This window comes from Mugil cephalus, chromosome 8 (assembly GCF_022458985.1).
Source record: "Mugil cephalus isolate CIBA_MC_2020 chromosome 8, CIBA_Mcephalus_1.1, whole genome shotgun sequence".
NCBI classification, from domain to species: Eukaryota; Metazoa; Chordata; class Actinopteri; order Mugiliformes; family Mugilidae; genus Mugil; species Mugil cephalus.
In genome coordinates this window covers 14,395,558-14,419,180 of record NC_061777.1, presented here as the reverse complement: position 1 = coordinate 14,419,180, position 23,623 = coordinate 14,395,558, and the positions used below count along the sequence as shown (strand labels likewise).

At 44.5% G+C, this 23,623-nt stretch overlaps 4 protein-coding genes across 6 annotated transcripts; 2 read left to right on the top strand and 2 right to left on the bottom strand.

The window, feature by feature from the left end:
• Positions 1-382: 382 nt before the first annotated feature.
• Positions 383-4,756, top strand: akr1a1a (aldo-keto reductase family 1, member A1a (aldehyde reductase)). 2 transcript variants are annotated; one of them, XM_047591672.1, is made up of 9 exons: positions 383-433; positions 988-1,085; positions 1,184-1,303; positions 2,366-2,517; positions 2,619-2,814; positions 2,895-2,944; positions 3,018-3,167; positions 3,248-3,407; positions 3,695-4,756. In XM_047591672.1, the coding sequence occupies exons 2-9, from the start codon at positions 1,005-1,007 to the stop codon at positions 3,758-3,760; spliced, it is 975 nt and encodes a 324-aa protein (XP_047447628.1). In that variant the 5' UTR covers positions 383-433; positions 988-1,004; the 3' UTR covers positions 3,761-4,756. The 2 variants fall into 2 exon arrangements, with proteins under 2 accessions (XP_047447628.1, XP_047447627.1); XM_047591671.1 differs by lacking the exon at positions 383-433 and having other exon boundaries at positions 907-1,085.
• Positions 4,415-12,036, bottom strand: LOC125012059 (valosin containing protein). Its single transcript, XM_047591664.1, has 17 exons — positions 11,879-12,036; positions 10,244-10,355; positions 9,953-10,125; positions 9,720-9,862; positions 9,475-9,605; positions 9,261-9,392; positions 8,664-8,766; positions 8,393-8,526; positions 8,047-8,182; positions 7,242-7,354; positions 6,667-6,831; positions 6,461-6,583; positions 6,148-6,360; positions 5,731-6,039; positions 5,399-5,554; positions 5,138-5,292; positions 4,415-4,942 (listed from the first exon to the last, which is right to left on the bottom strand). Exons 1-17 carry the CDS (start codon positions 11,893-11,895, stop codon positions 4,837-4,839), a joined length of 2,421 nt encoding a protein of 806 aa, XP_047447620.1. The 5' UTR covers positions 11,896-12,036; the 3' UTR covers positions 4,415-4,836.
• Positions 12,037-12,486: 450 nt separating this feature from the next.
• On the bottom strand, positions 12,487-16,652 carry fancg (FA complementation group G). Of its 2 annotated transcripts, none has more exons than XM_047591665.1 (14): positions 16,468-16,652; positions 15,967-16,066; positions 15,737-15,865; positions 15,447-15,619; positions 15,183-15,336; positions 14,940-15,070; positions 14,714-14,860; positions 14,336-14,496; positions 14,115-14,181; positions 13,674-13,990; positions 13,550-13,590; positions 13,270-13,443; positions 13,032-13,146; positions 12,487-12,748 (listed from the first exon to the last, which is right to left on the bottom strand). In XM_047591665.1, the coding sequence occupies exons 1-14, from the start codon at positions 16,546-16,548 to the stop codon at positions 12,655-12,657; spliced, it is 1,884 nt and encodes a 627-aa protein (XP_047447621.1). In that variant the 5' UTR covers positions 16,549-16,652; the 3' UTR covers positions 12,487-12,654. The 2 variants fall into 2 exon arrangements, with proteins under 2 accessions (XP_047447621.1, XP_047447623.1); XM_047591667.1 differs by having other exon boundaries at positions 15,737-15,862.
• Positions 16,653-19,023: 2,371 nt separating this feature from the next.
• LOC125012058 (neurofilament heavy polypeptide-like) lies at positions 19,024-23,617 on the top strand. The gene is made up of 4 exons (XM_047591663.1): positions 19,024-19,868; positions 21,094-21,293; positions 21,402-21,526; positions 21,621-23,617. The coding sequence occupies exons 1-4, from the start codon at positions 19,118-19,120 to the stop codon at positions 22,978-22,980; spliced, it is 2,436 nt and encodes an 811-aa protein (XP_047447619.1). The 5' UTR covers positions 19,024-19,117; the 3' UTR covers positions 22,981-23,617.
• Positions 23,618-23,623: the final 6 nt, after the last annotated feature.

Sequence of the window (23,623 nt, the reverse complement as noted above, 5' to 3'; positions counted from 1 at the left end):
TCTCATGAAGAGCCAAATATATCTTGTTGGTCATATTTGTATGACTAGTACTATTTATGTAAAACATCTGAGTGCTTCTTCCACCAGTGTTCATTCTCTGCATACATCTGATCATAACCCGATAACTGTTTATGATAATATATTCAGACGTATCAGTAACCATTTTTTTTTTGTTTGTTTTTGTTTAAATGTGAGTAAGATCAAAGCAAGAATAAGGCCTTAAATAGGAGGAGTAATGTGCACATACACACAAAAATGGATCCATTATCAGTGTTTAGCCTCCAGTTAGCCTCCATGTGGAATTTGGATACTTCCTCTCAGAATGAGTTAGAGATAAACAAATCAAGACAGACTTTGACCTAAATTCAGGCTAAAGTGGTGACACAACCCTCAGCTGATCACTGGCCCTGATCATCTACCAGAGCGACCCCAGGTATGAACAGAAATTCAGTAAAAAATATGTCATCTGCACTATGTTTTATGTTGAGATTAGGGGCAGGTGATCTGCATTAAGAGACTCAGATCATGTGACACATCTACAGCGACTGATCAACAAAGTGTCTCACATGGTCTTGGCACTGAAGGCAATTAGTAAACCACGGGGAAACTGCCTGAGATCTGCTCCAGTAGCTACACACCATGACACAAATGCATACAGCTGCATCAGCCATTTCTGGCAAAAAATTTGGAGATTCACAGAGGGTTTATATTTCCATTGAAATCACTCTTTTCAGCTCAGAGGGGGAAAAAACATCAAAAAAAGTAGGTCACCAAGTGATATTTTCTCTGTGATTTCTACTGCTTTGCATAAGAGTTTGCATAAAAGAGGACACAAGCTCCGCTGTAACGAGGGAGAGTTAATGAATTCAGATGTGAGATATAATCAGTAACAGAGTATTAGGACTTAGTCACGATGACTGGGTCTAGGTTTAGGTCTACAAGAGCTCACCTCATGCACTGCTCAGTCCTCAGTCTTTTCTCCATCAGGTACCCAGAGTTGGAATATGAACAAGTTTGTGACCCTCACGACAGGGCAGAGGATGCCAGTGGTTGGACTTGGCACATGGAAGAGTGCCTCAGGACAGGTAGTTTTTTTTTTTTTTTTTGGTTAAGCCCTGTCTTTCTTATGTCTTTGGAGATGGTTACATAATAAAAACAACACATTGTGACCGTGTGTTCTCAGGTGAAGCAGGCGGTGCTGACCGCTTTGGAGTGTGGTTACAGACACATCGACTGTGCTGCTGCTTACGGCAATGAACAGGAGGTCGGAGAGGCTCTTTCTCTCTGGGTCGGACCTGGGAAGGTGAGAAAATAAGAAAAAAGTCTCAAGGCAAGGGCAGTTTAGTCCACTAGCTCGGGGGTCTTCAACGTTTTTCAGGCCAAAGGCCTAGTGCTATTTATAAATATACATTATTATCATCATCTTGCATTCAATGATAAGCTATTTAAATAATTTTTTTTATTTCAAACATGCAACGGTAGAGTGCCGATCAGCGTGTAGTAAGCAGCTTCGTGATTGGCTCAGCAGCGATGGGGGCGGGGCCTACTGTGCACAGGAGGCTTAGATTGACAGGTCTAGTGAGACAGCTCCTGTGAGTGAAGTGTTGATTGAAAGATAATGTCTTCTGCCTCCATTTATCCCTTTACAAAAAATTGTTAGAGTCGTATTAATGTGTGTTGGTGTGTTTTTTTTTAAATGTAAATTTGTGGGGAAAAATTAAAAAATATATAGAATGTTTAATCAACCAAAGATTTCGCAACCCCCCTAAGTACCCCCATGTACCCCCTAGGGGTCACGGACCCCCTCTTGAAGACCTATGCGCTGGATTGTCAGTTGTTTTGCAACTGCAGAGGCTATATATTGAACATTTTTAAAGACGTCTTATCCTTTTTTAAAATCCTGTCTCAAAACCTTTTGCCAGCCTTTTTATTAAAAAAAATGAATTTGACAGGAAGTCTCAAGGTCCAACTACTTGTCCCTGACAACCAACTGAAATGATGCTTAAAGTGCTCAGAATAATAACATAATAAGAATAATGACAATGCGGGCTGAATAAATGTCATCCGCTGGACCATGTGATATTATGTAAAGCTCCAGCTTCAAACTGCTTTATTTAGACAGTTCAGCATTGTTAACTCAATGCCAACATGTGACAATGCTGACACATGATAAAACTTTGTATAAAACCATTTGTAAACCAGAAACTGGAGGCTAGAGCTAAGTCCAGACTGTCACAGTCTGTGGAGTTGCAGGACGGGGTCGGGTGACATATTAATGAATTTAGCTTTTAAACTACCAGATTGTCCCGAGTGTTTCCCAATAAACAATCAGTGGTTTGTGTCCTCGTTAATCTTTGCGCCCCAGGCTCTGCTCCGTGAAGAGGTGTTCGTGACTTCCAAGCTGTGGAACACCAAGCACGACCCAGAGGATGTGGAAGACGCCTGCAAAGCCAGTCTGGCCCATCTGGGTCTCTCCTACTTGGACCTCTACCTCATGCACTGGCCCATGGCGTTTCAGTGAGCAGCAACACACTCAGTGGCATCATTCTGTATTCACCTAGATGTTATGATACAGCTTGGGATCGGCGTGAAGTTAGAATATCACTTGGATGTTTCAGGAGGGGGGGCGAGCTGATGCCTCGGCGAGAAGATGGAAGTATTTGCTACTCTGACACGCACTACAGAGATACTTGGAAGGCCATGGAGAGCCTCGTAGACAAAGGCCTGGTCAAGGCTATAGGACTGTCCAACTTCAACGCCAGACAGACTGATGACATCATCAGCATGGCCAGACACAAACCTGTGGTAAACCAGGTACGTTATTCAGACAGTTAATCATTTTATTAAATTTTAGATAGCGCATAAAACTTATCGTCTGCCCCTTTGTGCCACAGGTGGAATGCCATCCTTATTTGTCTCAAACAGATCTCCTGTCACACTGCAGGTCTGTCCGATGCCAATTTTGGTTTTCTGAGTGATTATCTACCGCACTAACAGTAAGGATCCCTCCGCTGCAGGTCCGTGTCAGTGTGTGTGACAGCTTACAGTCCTCTGGGCAGCGGAGACAGACCCTGGGCGTCTCCCGATGAACCAAGCCTGCTGCAGGACCCTCGACTGGGAGCCATCGCCCAGAGATACCAGAAAACACCCGCCCAGGTTATACTCAGGTGAGACGAGAAGCCCCACAAATTAAATTTCTGCAAACGCACATGAGGTGAAACCTCATCATACTGTGTGACGTCCACAGGTGGCACATTCAGAGGGGTGTAGTGTGTATCCCCAAAAGTGTGACGCCCTCCAGGATCCAGCAGAACGTAAAGGTGTTTGACTTTTCTTTGTCCCACGACGACATGAAGCTGATCGAATCCTTCAACCGCAACAAGCGCTTCATCGTCCCAACAGTCGAGGTGAGTCACGACTTTATGACACCTCGCGCCTCTTACCCACAGACGGCACGCTGAGCTCAAGTTTCTTACATCTATATATATTTATATAACTGCCACCTCAGTCCAAAACATTAACTGCAGTGGACTCCCTCTGGGGAAGGCTTAAATGTCAGTTTTGTATTTCACAGTTTGTCTGTGGTACAGTGAGGTGTCTCAGGTCAGCTGGGTGAAGTTATTCACTGCTGCACAAACTGCTAAAGTATAATCTGTCATTGCCGTGAACGACTAATTAGTTTTTCTTTCTGCAGAGGGACGGCGAGAGGGTGTGGCGAGACGCCGGACATCCTCATTTCCCTTTCCACGATCCTTACTAAGTGTACAGAGGCTGCAAAATTTACATTTTGAACATGGGTTGTCACATGCGCTAAAAAAAAAATTAATTAATTTACAAAATAAAATGAATAAATCTGAAATATGATTGGAATGAATGACCGGTGTCCATTGCATTAACGGTCCTGTCACGCCCAGAGTGACACTCTGTGGTGAGTAGGAGAAGTGCCTGTCAGGCATGTGACACTGTCACAGATAGTGCCCACATGTGTTCACTGTCCTGCAAGTGCTCCTGGATACACATCTGCACACAAATAATCAACTGAAGACAACACGGGTGTCATGTTTTAAAAAAAAAAAAAAAAAAAAAAATTCTACACACCGATAAGGGCTTGGATCATATACAACACAAGCTTGTCATTCAACCCACGCTTTGTCAAATTAAAATGGAAAGTATAAAACCGTTACACATTTACATTCCCCCCAATACTGAATGCCATTGTGTTATTGTCTTTAACTACAACTAAAATTCATATTTTTCCTTTTACCTTTGTAAGATCTAAATCTGACAAGATGTACAAACTGTGTCAATAAATAAGCTGTAAAACAGGCTGGTAACACTTTCATTTTGTGAGATTTTATTTTCAACAACATAACCTTGACAAATTTGTAATACATTATATGCTACTGTTTATTAAAAAAAAAAAAAAAAAAAAGTCATTAGCAATATGTTTTTTTTTTCTTTTCTTTCCAAGTCTAGCATAGAATCCCGTCACTATAGCCATTCATGTTGGTTGTGATATACTGAGAATGAGGCCACTCAATAAATGCCACCCTCCCCACCCCCCCACCCCATCGGAACAAAAAAAAAAAAAAAAAAAAAAAAAAAAAAAAAGAATCTGCAGTCACTCTTCTTCCACTCTTAACATCCCCTTACCCCACCCACATCAAAGCCAGGGCAAACCAAGCGGCTACATGCTGTCTCCGAGGAAAAAAAAAAAAAAAAATCATACAAAAAGGAGGAACACATGAAAGAAGCACAAAGTCCTAAAAATGTGGAATCTGGTGAGAATTTGTACAAGTGTGATCCCGGGACTGACCACAGGGGGGCAGTGTACATTTATCCATAAAGGTCATCGTCGTTGTCTTCATTGAACACTGGACCACTGCCGGTTCCTCCTGAGCCGTGGCTTGGACCACTGCCGCCTGTAGCACTGGAGGGAAACCTGGAAGACAACCAATGTTCAAGCTCAAGTTATTCATCCTTTTTTTCCCCCCCATTTATTTATTTATTTAAAATTTCTGGAAGTTCTTAAGATAGCATGTTAAAAGAACTAATGAACCACTTTCACGGACTCTTTCTTCAAAGCTTAAAAACACAACCTCTGACTTAAATGCCAATATAAAATGTGAAAGCTCACCTGAAGCTGCCGAAGCCACGGCTCTGCTGCAGTGTCTGTGCAAACATCTCATATTTGCGAATGTCGTTGTCACTGACGGAGCGACGGGCAAATCGCATCGCCTCTTCAAAGTGGTCCTTCCTGATCTCTGGCACAGGATCATCCTCTTCCACCTCCTATGAGACAGAACCAGATGTCAGAAGATGGCAGCAGCAGATCGGGAGTGTGCAGATGCTCATCAAGATGTAAATAGGTGAAAAACAAGACAGAGCGAGGACTGACCATAGCCGATGGGTTGGTCTGCCTCTCCCGCTCTCTGCGGATCTCGTTCTCGATGCTCTCTCTGATGGCCAGCTTACACGCCCGCTGGCAGATCTCTGTAAGATCAGCTCCAGAAAATCCATTGGTCATCTTAGCCAGGAAGTCCAGGTCCACGTCCTGTTAGTAAAAAGAAATAGATGGTTGAAATTTTTGATTTGATTTTGATCAGATTTTACGTTTCTTGGCTCTATATTTCACGGCTGAAGTAGTCTTGAAATAAACCTCCTACTAAAAACAAGGCACAAGCAGTGTGGTGCGTCGGTGGTGTGAATAATGCGTAGCGGCCCAGTCACCTTGCTGATGGGACTCTTGCGGAGGTTGGCCTTCAGGATGCTCATCCTGCTCTTCTCATCGGGCAGGGGGATGTAGATGAGCTGATCCAGACGGCCGGGTCTCAGGATGGCAGGGTCGATGATGTCTGGTCTGTTTGTGGCTCCGATGATGAAGACGTTCTTCTTGCTCGACATTCCGTCCATCTCGGTCAGGATCTGGTTGATGACGCGGTCGGCGGCGCCGCCACCGTCTCCCACGTTGCCACCGCGGGCCTTGGCTATGGAGTCCAGCTCGTCAAAGAAGAGAACGCATGGGGCCGCTTGACGAGCCTGGAGACATGATGGACACAAATTGTTTGCATAACAAGGTACAAATCAGCTTTAAACGTTAAATTGTGATTGTTCTGCAGATTGAACACACATCGACACCAGTCTTACCTTGTCAAAGATCTCTCTAACGTTGGCCTCAGACTCTCCAAACCACATGGTGAGCAGCTCAGGTCCTTTGATGGAGATGAAGTTCGCCTGGCACTCGTTGGCAATGGCTTTGGCCAGCAGAGTCTTACCGCATCCAGGGGGACCATAGAATAGCACACCCTTAGATGGGGTCATGCCAAACTTGAGGAACTTGTCTGGGTGCTCCACTGGGTACTAAATTAATAAGAGGGAGGGAGGGAGGGATAGTAAGCAATGAGAAACGTAACGTTTGTGATATACTGACTTCAGTCTCACTTCTGAAAGAGGGCCATACCTGCACCAGCTCCTGCAGCTCCCTCTTGACATCCTCCAGACCTCCGATATCCTCCCAGGTAATGTTAGGAACCTCAACAACCGTCTCTCTCAGTGCAGATGGGTTGCTCTGGCTCAGAGCCCACTGCAAGATGACAATGAGTGCATTAGTATCGACTTAGAAAGCCTTTGCCGGCTATATAACTCCTTATTAAAAGATAACATTACCTTGAAGTCATCCATGGTAACAGCAAGAGAGTTCATGACTTCAGCATCAATGGTCTCGTCCTCAAGGTCAATGAGGTCCATCTTCTTCCTAATGGCCTGCAGGGCGGCCTCAGAGCAGAGAGCAGCCAGATCGGCACCCACATGCCCATGGGTCTCATTGGCTACCTACAATAAGACAGAGCTTCTTACAAAAGGTATCCAGACTAACACAGCCCCTCCACATAACACTGCTTATGACTATGACTCACATCTGTATTTTTATGTAGATCCAATGTTTAGTATCTATGTTAGATGCCAGAATAAAATTCAGAACTTGTATGCCAATCAGTCTGGCCAAGAGTTTTCACGGCGGTCAATGTGAACAAGTAAGGATTTTTAATAAGTTACTTAATCTGCCATGAGTCATTGTACAATAAATGAACACCTCCTATTCTCCTAATATAGAAGCGGCCATGTTTACTGGTGCAGTTTCACTTGTGGCGAGCAATAAAACCATAACCACCAATATAACCACCGGAATTCTGGGACACATTTTTTTTGTCACCTGACTGCAGACAGAGAATATGTGTACAAACCTGTTCCAAGTCAACATCGTCGGCCAGTTTCATGTTCTTAGTGTGAATCTGGAGAATCTCCAACCTGCCAGTGGCATCAGGGATGCCAATGTCCACCTCCCTGTCAAAACGACCTGTTGGTGGTGATCAAGCGCACCCATTAGCACAGTTTAAAAGCACAATCTGCAGGAAATGATTGCTTCCTCTCCGAGGTAGAAAAGGCAGAAGTGACATTTAAGACCACGGATATGAGCAAGCTCTCAAAAACATCAACATGCTTTGAAAACTGGAGGAAGGGAAAGTCGACATGTGATCTACAGCCCTCAAAACAAACACTAAGCAGTTTAATCAGTATTATGACAACATGCACAGGGAGAGTCATGGAATTAATCCATTCATATAAAACACCAATACTTTGGGTGTACTGTATTAACCTGATATGTCTTAGAGGAACAGTATCACTTGATAATATCAAAATCCAGTTATATTTGAATTTGCAAGGAGCTACAGATCTTTTTGAAACCAATCTACACTGGATATTATGGAAAACCTTTTACAGGTCACTAGGAAAGTCATTCTATAAAACTAGTTTTACACTTTTTTGAATATGTCCTATATGTGTATTTCTATGTATCTATCTATGTATCTATCTATGTATCTATCTATCTATCTATCTATCTATAATGGCTTCACTGACAGGAATATGAGTAATCCCAAAACCACATTAAGACAATGGGTAATAAAAATTTAATTTCTGGCTTAACAACACGGTTTCATTGACACGTAGATGCCTCAGGTTACTAATAACTATAAACAATTCATTTACCAAATCTCCTGAGAGCAGGGTCGATGCTGTTGGGTCTGTTGGTGGCAGCCATGACAATGACATGAGCTCTCTGTTTCAGGCCGTCCATAAGTGTCAGCAGTTGAGAAACAATGCGCCTCTCCACCTCTCCATGAGTCTAAACACAAGACATTTGCTGTTATAATTCACGTGTTTGTCTAGACACTAGTGACTTAAGTTGATAATTGTTCTGCAAAATAAATCAATACTTGAATACCATAGTACCTAATGAGTACCAGCCCTTTTTTAATGTCCAGATACTGACTGTTGTCCTCACTGCACTAAAGTCATAATCAGGCACTGTACTGCTGTTGGCTCATCCACTCACCTTCTCTCTCTTTGGGGCAATTGCGTCAAGTTCATCAATAAAGATGATGGCAGGCGCATTCTTCTCTGCTTCCTCAAAGGCCTTTCTCAGGTTACTCTCACTCTCTCCAGCCAGCTTACTCATGATCTCAGGGCCTAAAACATAGAAGCAAATATTGATTTAAAAAGAATCCATCCTCACAGACCATCCAAGCAACAACTGGATAGGATTCTGTTAAATTCATAATGGAATGCATTGTGTATAGAAGAGGACTATAAACTGGTGTTCACACCATTGATCAGGAAGAAGAAAGCTCCTGTTTCATTGGCCACAGCCCTGGCAATCAAAGTTTTTCCAGTTCCAGGGGGTCCATACAGCAGGATTCCACGTGGGGGCTGAGAAAGAAGAAAATTAGAAATTATACCTTTTTGTAAAATTAGAGGAATTTTAACATAAATAATGGCAAAGAGAATAACTCTAAATTTTCCCTCAGCCACCTTAATGATATCCTGAAAACTGAGAACAAATTAAACAAAACCAAAAGTATCAGAGAGTTTGTAGCCTTCTTGCTTTACTCCGGTACACAACAGTATACATTTCAAATGTTTAATCAGATATAGTATGCACTGCGTGACTGCAGCACAGATATAGAAGACTCCTTAAGTGACTAAGTATTAACTTACACTGTAGCAACTTGCTAAAGTGAGACAACATGTGCTACTGTTCATTAATATAAACCCCTTAAATTTTAAGACTGGTGCATTCACGTCTATAGACGTTACACACAAAGTTCATTTTTTACCATTTAACCACACGCTATCTTTAAAACTCCACAACGAAGGCCAAACCAGTTACTTGGTTCTCCATGTACATTAATAAAGTGCCTCACCTTGACTCCAATGGCCTTAAACAGTGCAGGGTGTCTAAGAGGCAGCTCCACCATCTCTTTGATCTGAGCCAACTGCTTCCTCACTCCTCCAATGTCATCATAGCCCACTTCATTCAGGGACTCTTCCTCATCCTGCATGTGCAAACACAAAATGTTAAAAATTTTCATGATATTAATTTTTGATAAATGTGCACTGCGTGTACCAGGTACCTACCTCTCTCCTGATTGGCTCTCCCTCACAGTGAATGACTGTATCAGGTGCAACAATGCAGTAGGGAGAAGGATCAGTCTCAACCACCTTGAACTCCACAGCACGCATGCCTCCTCTGACCAGGAAAATATCCCCTTCGCAAAGTAAAAGAAAATGTTTTATTAACAGAGGAGCTCCATGTTGGTATAGAGGACTACTCACAGGATTTGTTTCAGAAACAAATCATCACATTAGAAACTTGAGCTCACCTTTGCGGATTGGTCTGTAAGCCTCCAAGAAGTATGGCTTCAGGTAGACCTCAAACAGGTTGCCAGTGATTCCTTCTACGGTGTCATCTATTGGGAGGACATGAATCCTCTTTCCGTACTTCACATCAGGACATGGCTGAATGCTGAGGGAGAAATAAGATTTCAGTCCTCTTACTTAATCAATAACTGTACTCTAATTTTAATGTATTCTGATCTTAGGTTTTCTTCCTCACCTGATGACATCTCCCAGACGGACCCTCAGGTTGTTACGGACCACCCTGTTCATGCGAACCTTTTCATCAGAGCAGGTGTCATCAGACAGCACGATGCACACCGTCTCCCGCCGCTTCTTTCCCTTCATCAGCACTGTGTCTCCACGGAAGAGCTGCAGCTCGTCCATCTTGGTCTAAAGGCAGATTAAACAGTCATTTCGTGAATGCCATTGCTATAAATCTACCTGTCAATCTAGACAAATCAGTTCCGTTTTTATTTGATACAGTCAACGTACACCTTCAAAAACGTACCTGAGACAGAGAGACCACGCTGTTGTCTTCATTGATGGATTCATCAACAATCAATCTGTTGGGTCTGTTCTTCTGTTTCAGAATCGCAGTTGATAGATCATCATTTTTGGATCTATGACGAGAAACATTTGAGACGGCGTTAAATAAAATACTTCTTATCGTGTGTCTTTAACAGTTCCAACAATGACAAAAAGGAGACAAAGGGTAACAAAAGGAAAAAAGAAACACTATCTAACCATGAAGAAATCCATTCCAAATGCGCTCTATGACACCATGAAACTTTTGAGCTTCTGGTTTAGATTCTCGGGTATGTCATCTGGGAATTGCAAAACACCCTTTGGTTGTACCTCCTTTGGAGATGGATCAGTGTTCAGAGGTCAGTAAAGTTAGGACCACTACTAGGATACTTGATCTTTGATAACACTGTCAAAGAGTTGCTTAGGTATGAACATTTGTGCTATTGATTGTGTTTACCATGTATTACTATTGTAAATGGGCATAAATCCATGTTCACTGCACTGCCTCTATACAAGTTAAATGGACCTTTATAAAATCTACAAAGCCCCAAATCCAATTACGTGACAAGAAGAACTCGGGCATATCTTTAAAAACACTTAGTATTAATATTGTAACGCTAATTGATAAGGATGTGACACATAAGTACAGACAGGTCGTCGATCACAATGACTGAACGTCGAAAAGGGAAAATCGGGGCAAACATTCGAGTCTTCAAAATACCGCAAATAAAACAATAAAAAGTGGTGTGATTGAAAGAGTCACACGTTTATAGAAATCTGATGGACCGTTTTTCGTAGTTTCTCTTTCATGTTGGCAGAATGCTAATGCTAGCCTTACGTTAGCCTTGCTCGCCAGATGACACAGCAAAAGAATTAAGGGAAAAAAAACTTTGTTCGCTAGCTAGCCCCCTTTACACGACTCTCAATGCAACCGTAGCGAGACTTTTCACACGTTAGCTGCCAGTCTAACCTTGGGGGTACATGTTTATCAAATGTGTTATTTCACCGCTGTTTAGTAAATTGTCGACTTAAACCGAGTAGCCAGTGCTATTAGCACCGCTAGCTCTGCAGAAATGCTAATGACAGTTTAACGTTAGCCATCTGGACAGATATGGGTTCCTCTCGTTGAACAGTAAGTGGGTTTCCAAAGTATATGTCATTTGCTGAATAAATTCACGGTTATTCCATTTACAATTTGACGTCGAGGCTAGATGTGGGTTTTTAACCGGCAGATAGGCCAGTTTCTCGGTGTGATGGTGGACGGGTTTGGCCTTGACACTGTTGCTATGCTAACGTTAGCATTCAAACACGACAGCGATGACTGCGCTTTGTCACACACGCAGAGCTAACAGGATCCCAACAACTGAGGGGATGACAACACTTAAACAACAGTCAACCAAACCTCGAAATAATATCCACACGTTTACACAGCCGTAATGTGAGGTTATTCATCCAACAGACTAGAGTGCGGAGGATGAAGCAACTGACCCCATTAGCATCGAGCTAACTTTCATAAACTAATGTATTCTGAGCTGACGTTGGGTATTTAAATGGTCTATCTAGATAGGCATCGACACGAAAACAAATTTTAGTAAGAGTGAACGAAATTTGTACTCACTCCCCTCCGGAAGCCATGGTCGTCCAGTAGGATTACTATTAATAAATAAAGAAATTCTCACTAAATGTTTAAGAGGCTTAACCGGGTTCTCGATACTCCACGTTCTCTGAGATTTTACACCAAAGAGCAGCCGTTTCCGTGCTTTCTTTACAGTTATACCGTGAGCCGGACGCATCCTTCACTCTGATTGGCTGGAGCCGGATACATCCTTCACTCTGATTGGACCGTCAAACTCGGCAACCAATCAGAATTCTCTCAGTCTGTTGTCACCGAGGGTACTGGGGGACTTCGGCCAGTTACAAAGGAGAGTGTTGAGTCTATTTCCATGAACTTTTTCTTATTGGCCTTTTGGTAAAACCCACCGATCCAATCAACGTTTACCGCGTTGAATCGCAACAACATGCAAATCGCTTCTCAACAGGGAGGGAGCTACTTAATCTCAGTGTTTTATTTAAACATAACGGAGATTTAAAAGCTGCGTAAACCCACAATCTGAAGCGGCAATGCAGTAGTAATGTACATTAAATTAAAAATAAGTCTTTATCACCGTAGCATACAGTTTTTCTTCCCTGCAAACCAGTTCAGACTCAGTATGTCATAGCAAACTTTTATTTTCTTTTTTTTGCATTTCATAAATAAAATACATTATACACAATATGCTTTATTTGACTGTCCTAGTTGATACATGTTGTGGGTGTGGTTTTCATTTCACAGGCTGGAGAAAGTTGATCCCATTCATTAAGTGTCAGGGCATACTTCTTTTGTTGGTGAGCTGACTACATAGGACTAAGGTCCTGGATTCTGCAGCGCAGATCGGTGGAGTCCAACAAAGGACCAGACTGAGGTTCCTGTAAGTACAGAGGGAGACTCCTGCAACACAAAAGGCAGGCAGACAATTAGTGTGCAGCATGAGGCAAACGTGTTTTTGTGTGATCTGTCCTGTCTCTAAATGTGCAGATCTAACGCTTTAGTGGGTGTGCATCTGTGCTCAGTGCATTGTCATTGAGTGTGGTTCGCACAAATACATCCCACTGCCTTACACTGGGTTTGGGGCACTTTTCACACATCAATTTATGCTTAAGTGTTGGACATACTGCACAGCATGGAACCACAAATGTAGTGGAGGAGGAAAATAATAATAATAGTCTCTCACTTTACTAAGGAATCAGTGGCCAGGCTCCAGGTTTTTCTCCAACAAGCTGCCGCCTCCTGCTTCCTGCCAAGCCTCCACAGCACCTCACCGCTCCACAGCCCAGCACCCACACTCTCTGAGACAACACACACATACATCGTCATGACTTATTTCACTGTAACAAAATCTCATATAGATGTTAAACATCGGTTCGGGTTTTGCCGCACACATGGTCAAATTGCAGCTGTGATAGGAATACCTGGGAAGGCCTGCAGGCTTAGCTGGAGGTCTCTCAGCGCCTCTTTCAGCTGGTCTGTCTGGGTGAAGCTGATGCCTCTACCAGCGAGTGAAAGCCCCTTCAGTCTTTGGAGGATACAGAGATTTCCTCCCCGTTTCACATACACATCTGCACTGGGGATCTGCGGTTGGAAACCTGCAATTAACCGTAAAATGAGCAAAATAACAGAAGCTGGAAGATATGTAATACTGTCCAGTCTCTCCAATGCCCGAAAAAGAAAAAAAAATATTAAAGTACTCACCACTCCTTTTAAAGCGTACCTTCACCAGCAGGTTGATACACCTGTAATATGGAAGACAAGCTCACAAGTGTGCTCTTATCACAAAAACTGACAACAGAAATAAAGCTAATTTCATGTCATGGACCTTGTGTAGTGAGTCACAGATTGTTTCCAGTCCTTCAGGTGAGCATGGCAGTGACCTTGGAGGAGGTAGGCAGCTGCTGCCCAGAGAAGTACCTCCACCCTATCTTCACCACCTGCACTCGCATCCATAGACTCAGCCCCACTACGCTCCTCCGGCTCCTCCAGCACCACTTTCTCTGGCAGCAGCTCCAGTGTCGAGCTGATGACTTCATTGCAGAGTGCCACGCAATCTGCAGGCCGCCGAGCCATGAGCAAGGCAGTGCCAGCCTCCAGGTAAAGCTCTGGTAACCTGGGGAGGGTCGAGGCCTCTGCACGCACCTGAAACACAGACAAACACACGTCAGTCAGTTCCCTGGGGCTAATACTATGAATATGATACCTCACAAATATGGGTTTAAGGTGATTAATTATCTTGCATGTCTGTCGCCATTTTCAATCTTACTTCATGTTGATCTTCTGAGTGAAGAGCAGCCAGCAGGTCCAGATAATGTTCGACCCCCTCTGGCACCCTGCAGAAACAGCAGCAAAACTCATTTATTAACTTCGATGTGCATTGTGTGTTTAATATTCTCCCCTATACGTTCTGTTTTGTGTATAGGACTAAAGGCCAGTAAAAGAGAGTTACAGAAACTCCAAGACTCCCTGCCACTCTTCTCTTCTCACCTGCCATGGCGGACACATTTGAGGGCCAAACTGTGAAGGACACTGAGGGTAGACGGAACTGAAAGCAGGCTGCTCAGTGATTGGCTGCTGAGGAGTAAGGACGGGGAGAGGGGATGGGAACCAGCCAGTGTAGACTCTGTAGCGGGGGGCAACATCAAAGTCTTTCGGACAAGAGAGGTTTCATGTTACAGCAGGCAGGCACTTAAATAAATATGTGTCAGTGACCAAAATAACTTTGTTGACGTAAAGATACATGTATGCGCGGGGATTATTTTTAACAATAATAATTATTTACCTACAAATGTTTAGACTAATTTTACAAGCAGCTGGCATGAGTGTCTCACATTCATGCATGTAGTCTGTGTGTTTGTCACTCACTGAGTGCAGTAAGCGAAGAGCTTGTATCTCTGCCTGCGTGTTTCCCAGCTGCCTGTAAGTGAGCATGCTCTGGTAGAGGGCACACACACAACGGGAGTCCGTCTCCAGTGCTTTCCTGTAACACTGCAGGGCCATCTGAGGGCGGGTCTGGAGACAAATGCAAACACACTGAGTAGATGCGAGGGCTAAAACATGCTACTTTTTTTATGTGTATGTGAGCATGTACCATATGAGCAAGGCAGGAGCCAGAGAGGAGGTGTGTGTATGCTACTAGAGCTCTGGGAGCTGGCAGGGTGGAAGCTGCTTGCAGATCACAGAGCGCCTCTGAACTCTGACCCTCATTCAGCTTTTCCACGCCTTATTAAACAAACAGAGCAGCACAATCATTTAGAGCGGCTTCTTACAATATTATGTAATAATATCATATAATATTGAAACTGTCACTGGCGCTGTAAAATGCGTTGCTGACCCTGGACAATGGCAGTGCAGATCTGCAACAATTCAAATAGCCTTCTTGTGTCCATCACCAATAGTGGAAAGATTGATAATTTTCTCTTTGCTTCGTTCCTGTTGCCATCCCGAACTCCATCACATAGCGTCTCAGACAGAGATGAAATCTCCTCCTGCATCACAGGAAAAGGTACAGTCGTTGGTCTTTTAATACAGTGGCCAAATAAACTTAAATTTAAGCCACACAAAAAAGTGGAAAAATACCCTTAAATCATACTCTTACCTGAAATTGCTGTATAGTTTTCAGCTGGCAGGTGGCCAGCCATATCGCCCACTGCAGACAGAGAAGAGTCAACACACAAGTATGCAGAGCTGTGTTTCCCACCGATTTGAGAACTGCTCTCCAGCACACAAGTGGCTCTGAAGTACCAGGGTCACCTCCTGTCATCTGTAGAACTGAAAGGAAAAGGAGCCATCCATGAAACCCTTCTAACTATCACAAAATAGACTCATGGCATTAGTTCCTGTATTTCTACATCTATAGTTATTCCATCAATTACCATACAGGCTCACCTCTCTGTGTGGCTTTTGTGAGGAGCAGCTCAGCTTCTGAAAACTGAGACAGAGCAGTCGAGCACACGCAGGCGTTGAACACCACGGCCAGCTCCAACTGAGCGTGCTCCTCGTGAGGGGGGATACCTGCTGACGAGGGGCACAGGTAAAGGAGAGGAGAAAGACAGAAGATGCAAAAAGCTCCCTGCCATCGCAAATTAGTCCTTTGTGTTATGAAGGAAATGGAGCACCTTGTATTTTCATTAAAAGCTTGTGAAACTCCGAGGAACACAGTCTCAGGTGGGTCTGGTTGTGGTCTTGACTCGAGGCGCCTCGTCCTCCCTCTTGCTCCTGAAGCAATCAATGTAACAGTGTTTGCAACATACTGACAATAATAGTTTTCACATATTTGTACTTCATTATTCAAATGTAATATTACTGTCCAGAACTATTTAAAGGGAAATATGGTTACCTCAATATACTTGACACATTTATCAGTCACTTAGTAGATACAGACTTTGAAATAGGTTTATAGTTGCAGCTACAACATTAAAAAGCAGATTACCTGTTAATGCATCTGTAATAATATTCCAATAATAAAATGCAGTGTAATAAATTAACTTTCTCATTGCTTAACTTTCTCCTACCGCAGTTAGTTTTTGTTTAAACAAAACAAAATCAGTGCATCAAACCCCAAACTATGATGTTCTTAATCTTTCAGTCTATCCCGCTGCTCTTTAATGTTACCTTACCTTAAATTTGTTCACTATCTCGTTGTTTTCTCGAATCCACCTATCCGCTAAAGAAAGCGGCTGACACGTTTTATTTGACATTGCATTCGTGTTTTGTAAAACGTGATATTTTGTTTAAACTTTCCCTCGTTTGTCAGGCAGCCGCTCACACCGGAAGTAAACATTAGAGGCTCTGCCTCAGCGGGGCTCTGCTGACCCCTGTGGACAGATCTGGTAACTACAGCCAACAGTGTTTAATCTGTCCAGCAGGGGACGCTGTGACTGAGCCAGCTCCAGCTTTTCTTCTAGAAACTTCAGTCACTGGATTTTGTCAGAACCATAAAACTGTTAAGAACTACAGCTGTTTGTTTGTGGCGTGTAACCCTCATATATATCACATGTGCATTACCTGATTATATGTGAAAATAAAAAGAATCAGCACTCTATCAGTCACGATATCACATGCATGTGCACGCACATACAAGCCCATAGAAAGCTAATGCAATTCAAGGCCTTAACTGGTGATAGAGCTGAGTCATCTTTGAGATTGCCAGGACAGCCATTTTTCTAGATGACCCTCCCAAGGTGACTCCCTCTTTTCTCACCCACTTCCACTCTTCTCCTCCCGTCTGTGTGCCTCTGTCATCCCTCCATCGATGCATCATCTGGTTTCCCAGTGTCTGAGATCACTGTGGTCTGCCTTCATCACAGACTCCCAGTTCTTCCTTTATTCCACCGTCTCAAATTTCTGAAATGTCTAAATATACCACTATGGAAATGAAAAAAGAAAAAACAATCTTGTTTTTTCCAGGGAAGCTCCTGGCAGTAACGGCATCCTCAGCTGCACAGGCGTTCAGGCGCACAAGATATCATTCTCCTGCGAAAGGTTTCACTATTCTCTGACATTTTCCTTTGTATCGATCCTGCTATTTTCCATCTCTGCATCTGTCTCGCTCTGGCCCTCTTTCTATCTTTCAAGGACAAGGTCGCAAGGCAAGATCCTTCATCCTCCTCTCTTCCTGGCGGCGTCAATGTCGTTTGCATGGTAAATCATTAAACTTTCAATTCAAGCTTTGGCCTTGAAAAATCAACCCAACATACATTATGCCGATTAACAGCGACATAAATTTGTCTGCTCCACGTTCCCCATGTTGATGGGCCGCGTGCCTGTGTGAAGGTACTGGCTTTAGCTCCACATGAAGTGGAGGATTTAACCAGTTCACCTGTTTTTGAATCACGTGGCCCGCGTATACACTTTAACACAAACTCTGTGGAGCATGTCCCTCTATCTCATTTTCATTTGGTTCCTAAATGGTGCATTCAAATGGCATGGTGTCGCAGAGCATTGGATATGAGATCCTGACAGCATCACACCCAAATACTGCCTACTCTGCTGCAATATCCTCATTTATAAAACATGAAGACGTTGGAGGGAGTGGGTGGGTTGCATGTTATTTCGATCCCACATGCCCTTAAGCCCCCACATCCGTGTTCGACGAGAAACAAGATACTCACTATGCCTCTTTCTTTTAACACGCTTGCAACACTAAATAAATATGATGCAACCGATGGAGGACATACTAAGGGCTTAGGTGTCACGCTGTCCCATGGGCATAGCTAAGAGGACAACACTCATGTTAACAGTGACAAAGACTGGCTGATGAAGAGAAATGACTTTATGTGCTGATGCTTCAACGTATTTTACCTAGGGATATGCATAAACACAGCTCTCCTTTCTCCTTTTAAGGTATGCAGAGTAAACTCACTCACCCTAAATTTGTAATCAATAGCTGCTGTACATGCTCTTCAGCCCTGGTCCTCTTTTCAGAGCAGACAATCCTTTAGATCAGCAGAGACAGCTCAGTTCGTTTTTCTGTGAATGCTGTATCATCGTAGCATCCTGGTGTGCACACATCGTAAGGTTTATGTCCACGCCGCCGCTGCTGTCATGTCACGCTTGGCCTGCAACCAGATCTGCACATCTGGAAATGAATTCATCTTCAGCAACAAAAGGTAGCAGAAACCAAGAGATTGGGAGTTTTATTTTTAACCTGGGTTGTGTGTATGCGCTTGTAGGGAGAGAGGGAGTGTGTCAATGGCCCAGCATTTGAGTTGAGTCCCAGGGGGCATGGTGTGGATCTGCAAACTCACACTGCAGCAGTGTAGCTACAGGGAGCATCAGCAGAACACACTGAACACCCCCACTCTCAGTTCACATGGACTTTAGCCCCCGTCTACCCAAAACAGAGACACAAATTCAGGACCTTGCAAAAAATAAATAAATGAATAAATAAAATCAATAATTTATAAGGTAAGTTTATAAAGGTACCTAACAAATTCACACAGGCCTATAATGATTCATTTTATTTTTTTCTCTCTCCTGGAATTAACCTTAAAAAAATAGCGATGTTTGAAAACATTGTGTGATACGTGGGTGTTACATGAACAAAATAGACTTAATTGAATTGAATTAAAGTATTCATCAACGAGATGCTACAGCTACTAACCAGAGTGACTACAACTATCCCTACGCTTGCAGTAGTTTCTGGAGGAAATGTGTCTCTTTAAAAAAGAGTGTGTCCTGCTGCTGACTAGTGAGTTTTCCCTCCCGCCTATAAAAGCGCAGCGCTCTCCCTCCTACTGCAGTCAGTTCTCCTCCGGCTCAGCCAGCATGAGTTTCACGGTAGAACACCACTTCATGGGCCCGGGCTCGTACCGCAAGGCTCGGCCCGCCTCTGTGTCCTCAAGCGGATTTCACTCCCAGCGCCGCCGCATCACCTACAGCCAGCCGTCCTCCCTGGACAGCATTGAGACGTTCAATGGAGACAAGGCGAGGAAGACCGAGAAAGAGATCCTGCAGGCTCTCAATGACCGCTTCGCCGGCTACATCGACAAGGTGCGTAACTTGGAGATGCACAACCGCAACCTGGAGGCAGAAGCGGCAGCTCTGCGGCAGAGCCAGGCAGGGCGCGCATCCGTCGGGGAGCACTACGAGCGAGAGCTGGCTGACCTGAGGGGTCTCCTGCAGCAGCTGACCGGAGAGAAGGCCCGCGCCGCTCTAGAGCACGAGCACCTGGAAGACGACATCCAGCACCTGCGGGTCAGGCTGGAGGATGAGGCGCGGAACCGGGAAGAGCTGGAGGCTGCCGCCCGCGCCATGAAGAAGTACGTGGAGGAGTGCCGGCTGACGCGTCTGGAGCTGGACAAGAAGCTCCGCGCCCTGGAAGAGGAGGCCGTTTTCCTGAAGAAGAACCACGAGGAAGAGGTGGCCGAGCTCCTGGCGCAGATTCAGGGTGCGCAGGTGAGCTTCGACATGCGGGACACGGTCAAGGCGGACGTCACCAGCGCACTGCGAGAGATCCGATCGCAGCTGGATACTCACGCATCCAAGAGTTCAACGCACGCGGAGGAATGGTTCAAAGGTGAGTGGAATCCAAGTGTGCGCAAACTTTCCTGTGCGTAAAGTAGTTCTTATTCTCTGTCCATGGTGCTGAACTCTACGGACGTTTAGGTTTTGACAGTAGCCAGGCAGTATGTGGCTCAGGAATACGTTTTCTTTCTATCTATTAACCAAATCCTCTAGTTATGCTTCACGTTTATAGCCTTCTATTAGTTATGTTTGAAATGTATAAACTTCATCCCATTAACCTGCCAACTTAAAATAAAAACACTCAGAATTGAATAACTGGGAAGAAATAAATAAATAAATTATAACTCACTTAGAGAATATGGCAGATCTAAATAATATGCCCTCTAGTGCAGTTACAGTCTTTTCTCTGGCTGCCTTGTTGCCGCAGAATGATCTTTTTTTTTTTTTTTTTTTTTTGCTGCAGACGTGAGATGCACGTAGAGAGGAGACTGTGATTAATTTGCACTCTGCTGTAGGTAACAGTGGGTGTGTTCTTGAGAGCAGTGTGTTTCTGTGTTTCCAGTGTCTCAACACCGAACCCCCACAAATAGAACAACTCTTTCAAGGTCACTGTCTGTCAGGTAGATAGGAGGCCTGGTCATCTTCTCTTAACTCAAGACAGGGCTTTAAAGTAACTTGTACATAGAGATATGATAGGTCAGCCTATGGAAGCAAAGCAGTAACTGAGACATCAGCTGAGATGAGCACAGAGCTGCTGACCTTTACTACACAAATACACCGCTGTCAACTATGAAGGCCAAAAATGGTTTCTTGTGCACAGTAAGTTTAATGGCATGTCACAGGACTTAATGGTCTACACCTAAACTCTTGCAGTACTTTTACCTGCTGACCTGATATAAAAGGTGCAAACAGAATGACCTTCTCTGAGTCCAGCTGACTGCAGCAGCAGCTCATTCATGCTTGGAAGAGGGAGGGAGCTGAGTCAGACCGCTGACTGACAGATGGATAGAGTCAAGGTTACTTAGGTTCCCACAGGGACTGTCTGCCCCCTAAGGCAGGACTGGTCAAATCTTTCAGAATATATATTTATATATATATATAAAAGGTCCAGTCTATGCTTATTCATCCCGAATCTTAAAATTCTGTTCTCCGGCATACACAGGCTGCAGGAACTCAGGGGTGTGACACAGCAAAAACAAAAATAAATAAATAAATAAATCAAATTTATTGGAGCTACCTCTACATGCTACACACGCTTTTGTCTGCACGTCCTTCAGTGCGTATGGAGCGCCTGTCCGAGGCTGCGAGGTCTAACCAGGATGCGATCCGTGGAAGCCAGGACGAGATTGCAGAGTACCGTCGCCAGCTCCAGAACCGCACCATTGAGCTGGAGACTCTCAGAGGAACCAAGGAGTCACTGGAGAGGCAGCGCATAGAGAGCGAGGATAGACACCAGGATGACCTCAGCTCACTACAGGCAAGACATCAGCACAGACGCCAGGGGGAAAACGGACGTGCATATTCATTCCACTCATCCACTCTGGGTGAAATCTGATCTGACGGGTCTCTGTTTTTGATTTCACAGGAGACCATCAATCAGCTGGACAATGAGCTGAAAACTACCAAATGGGAGATGGCCAGCCAGCTGAAAGACTACCAGGAGCTGCTGAACGTTAAGATGGCTCTAGATATCGAGATCGCTGCTTACAGGTTGGTTAGGTCGTTAAACGGCATTGCATTGATTCATTTGTTGTCTAAAGTAAGATATCATTAACATGTTTATTGATGGCGTGCTCGAAAACAGGAAGCTACTGGAAGGAGAGGAGAACCGGTTTGCAGGCGGCAGCCCATACTCCTACCTGGAAAGCAGACTGTCTGCCCCCCTGAAAGTTAAAGGAGAGGAGATTTCCGATACAGTCATTGTGGAGGAGCAGACAGATGAGACCCAGGTGACCGAGGTGACAGAGGAGGCAGAAGAGGAGGAAGAGGAGGAAGAGAAAGAAGAAGAAGCAGGAGAGGAAGAAGAGGAGGACGAAGAGGCCAAAGAGGAGGAGGGAGAAGGTGAGGACGGCGAGGAAAAGGAGGAAGAAGGAGAGGGAGAGGAGGAGAAGGAAGAAGAAAAGGGAGAGGAGGAAAAAGAGGAAGAGGGAGAGGAGAAAGAGGGCGGAGAGGACGCAGGGGAGGAGGAAGAGAAGTCCAAATCTCCGGAAAAGGCTGCAACCCCTCCTTCAAAATCCCCTCAGCCTAAATCTCCCGTGGCCAAATCACCAGAATCCAAATCACCAGAATCTAAATCACCAGCATCCAAATCCCCCATGCCCAAATCACCTGCTAAGTCTCCTGTGGTCAAATCCCCCGCAGGAGATGAGTCCAAGTCCCCAGTGTCAAAATCCCCCGAACCAAAATCACCGCCTCCCAAAAGCCCCGAACCAAAGTCTCCAGAGAAAGAGGAGGCCAAGCCTGCTGCTGCCAAAGACACCCCTAAAGAGGAGAAGAAAGAGGAGAAGCCAGAGCCCGTCAAGGAGGAAAAGAAGGAGAAAGAGCAGCCCGTGAAGGAGGAGAAGAAGCAGGAGCCCAAGGAGAAAGAGCCAGAGAAGGAAGAGAAGCCCGATACAAAGAAAGAGAGCAAAGCCGATGAAGCACCCAAAAAGGACGAAGCTTCAAAACCGGCAGCTCCCAGCAAGGAGGAGAAACCTGCCCCCAAGCCTGAGCCTAAAGAGAGCGCTCCACCCGCTAAGGAGGAGAAGCCCTCCGCTCCAAAATCAGAAAAGGCAGAGCCCGAGGCGAAGCCAGCTCCCAAGGCAGAGCCTGAGAAAGCAGAGAGCAAGAAGGAGGAGAAGAAGCCAGAGGAGAAGCCTGCTCCCAAGGCAGAGCCCGAGAAAGTAGAAAGCAAGAAGGAGGAGAAGAAGCCTGAGGAGAAGCCTGCTCCTAAGGCAGAGCCAGAGAAAGTAGAAAGCAAGAAGGAGGAGAAGAAGCCCGAGGAGAAGCCTGCTCCCAAGGCAGAGCCCGAGAAAACAGAGAGCAAGAAGGAGGAGAAGAAGCCAGAGGACAAAAAGGAGACCAGTAAAGAAGAGAGTAAGGAGGTGAAGGAGGAGGCAAAGACGGAGAAGGCTGAGAAATCTTCCGGCACCGAGACAAAGGAGAGCAAGGAGACGAAGAAGTAAGCTTGAAATTCTGCATTTCAAGTCTAGAGGAGAGGAGTAGGTGGAGATGCCAAAGAACTCTGTGAGAGGGAAGTAGTGGGAAAGCAAACAGAGGGTTAAGAGCAGGAGAAAGTACAGATGTCCGCAGCTAAGCAGGCAACAGTATGTAAGCAATAGTGTTTTCTGTAGCAAATAACCCCCCCTGCTCCCTAAGTATGGCCATTACACCCCCATGATGCTTCTGATGTATGACTGTAGTGAATGCAGAATGCTCTAAACTCTTTATCTGAATGTGACAACTGCCCTCAATAAATAACAAGTGCATTTAAACTGAATCCCGCTGATGGGCACAGCAGCGTCCTGCTGGACCCTCTCAAGCCTTCAAGGGTAGAGATGTCAAAATAATGTCAAGCTAAAGTCTGTGACAGTGAACCTAAAAATGTATATTTAAGGAGATACAATCGTCTATATTATATTTACAGATAGTAAAGAAAGACTTGAATTTTGCTTGTTGTGCACCTTAATGCAGCTTCTCCTGACAGGTGAGCTGCAGAGTCTCACTCTTCTAGTCTGCAATGCAAGGACAATGATGACTGTGCTATGTATAAACTGCTGAGAATATGCAATATGAAACAGTAAATAAAGAATGAAAAAAAAAAAACAC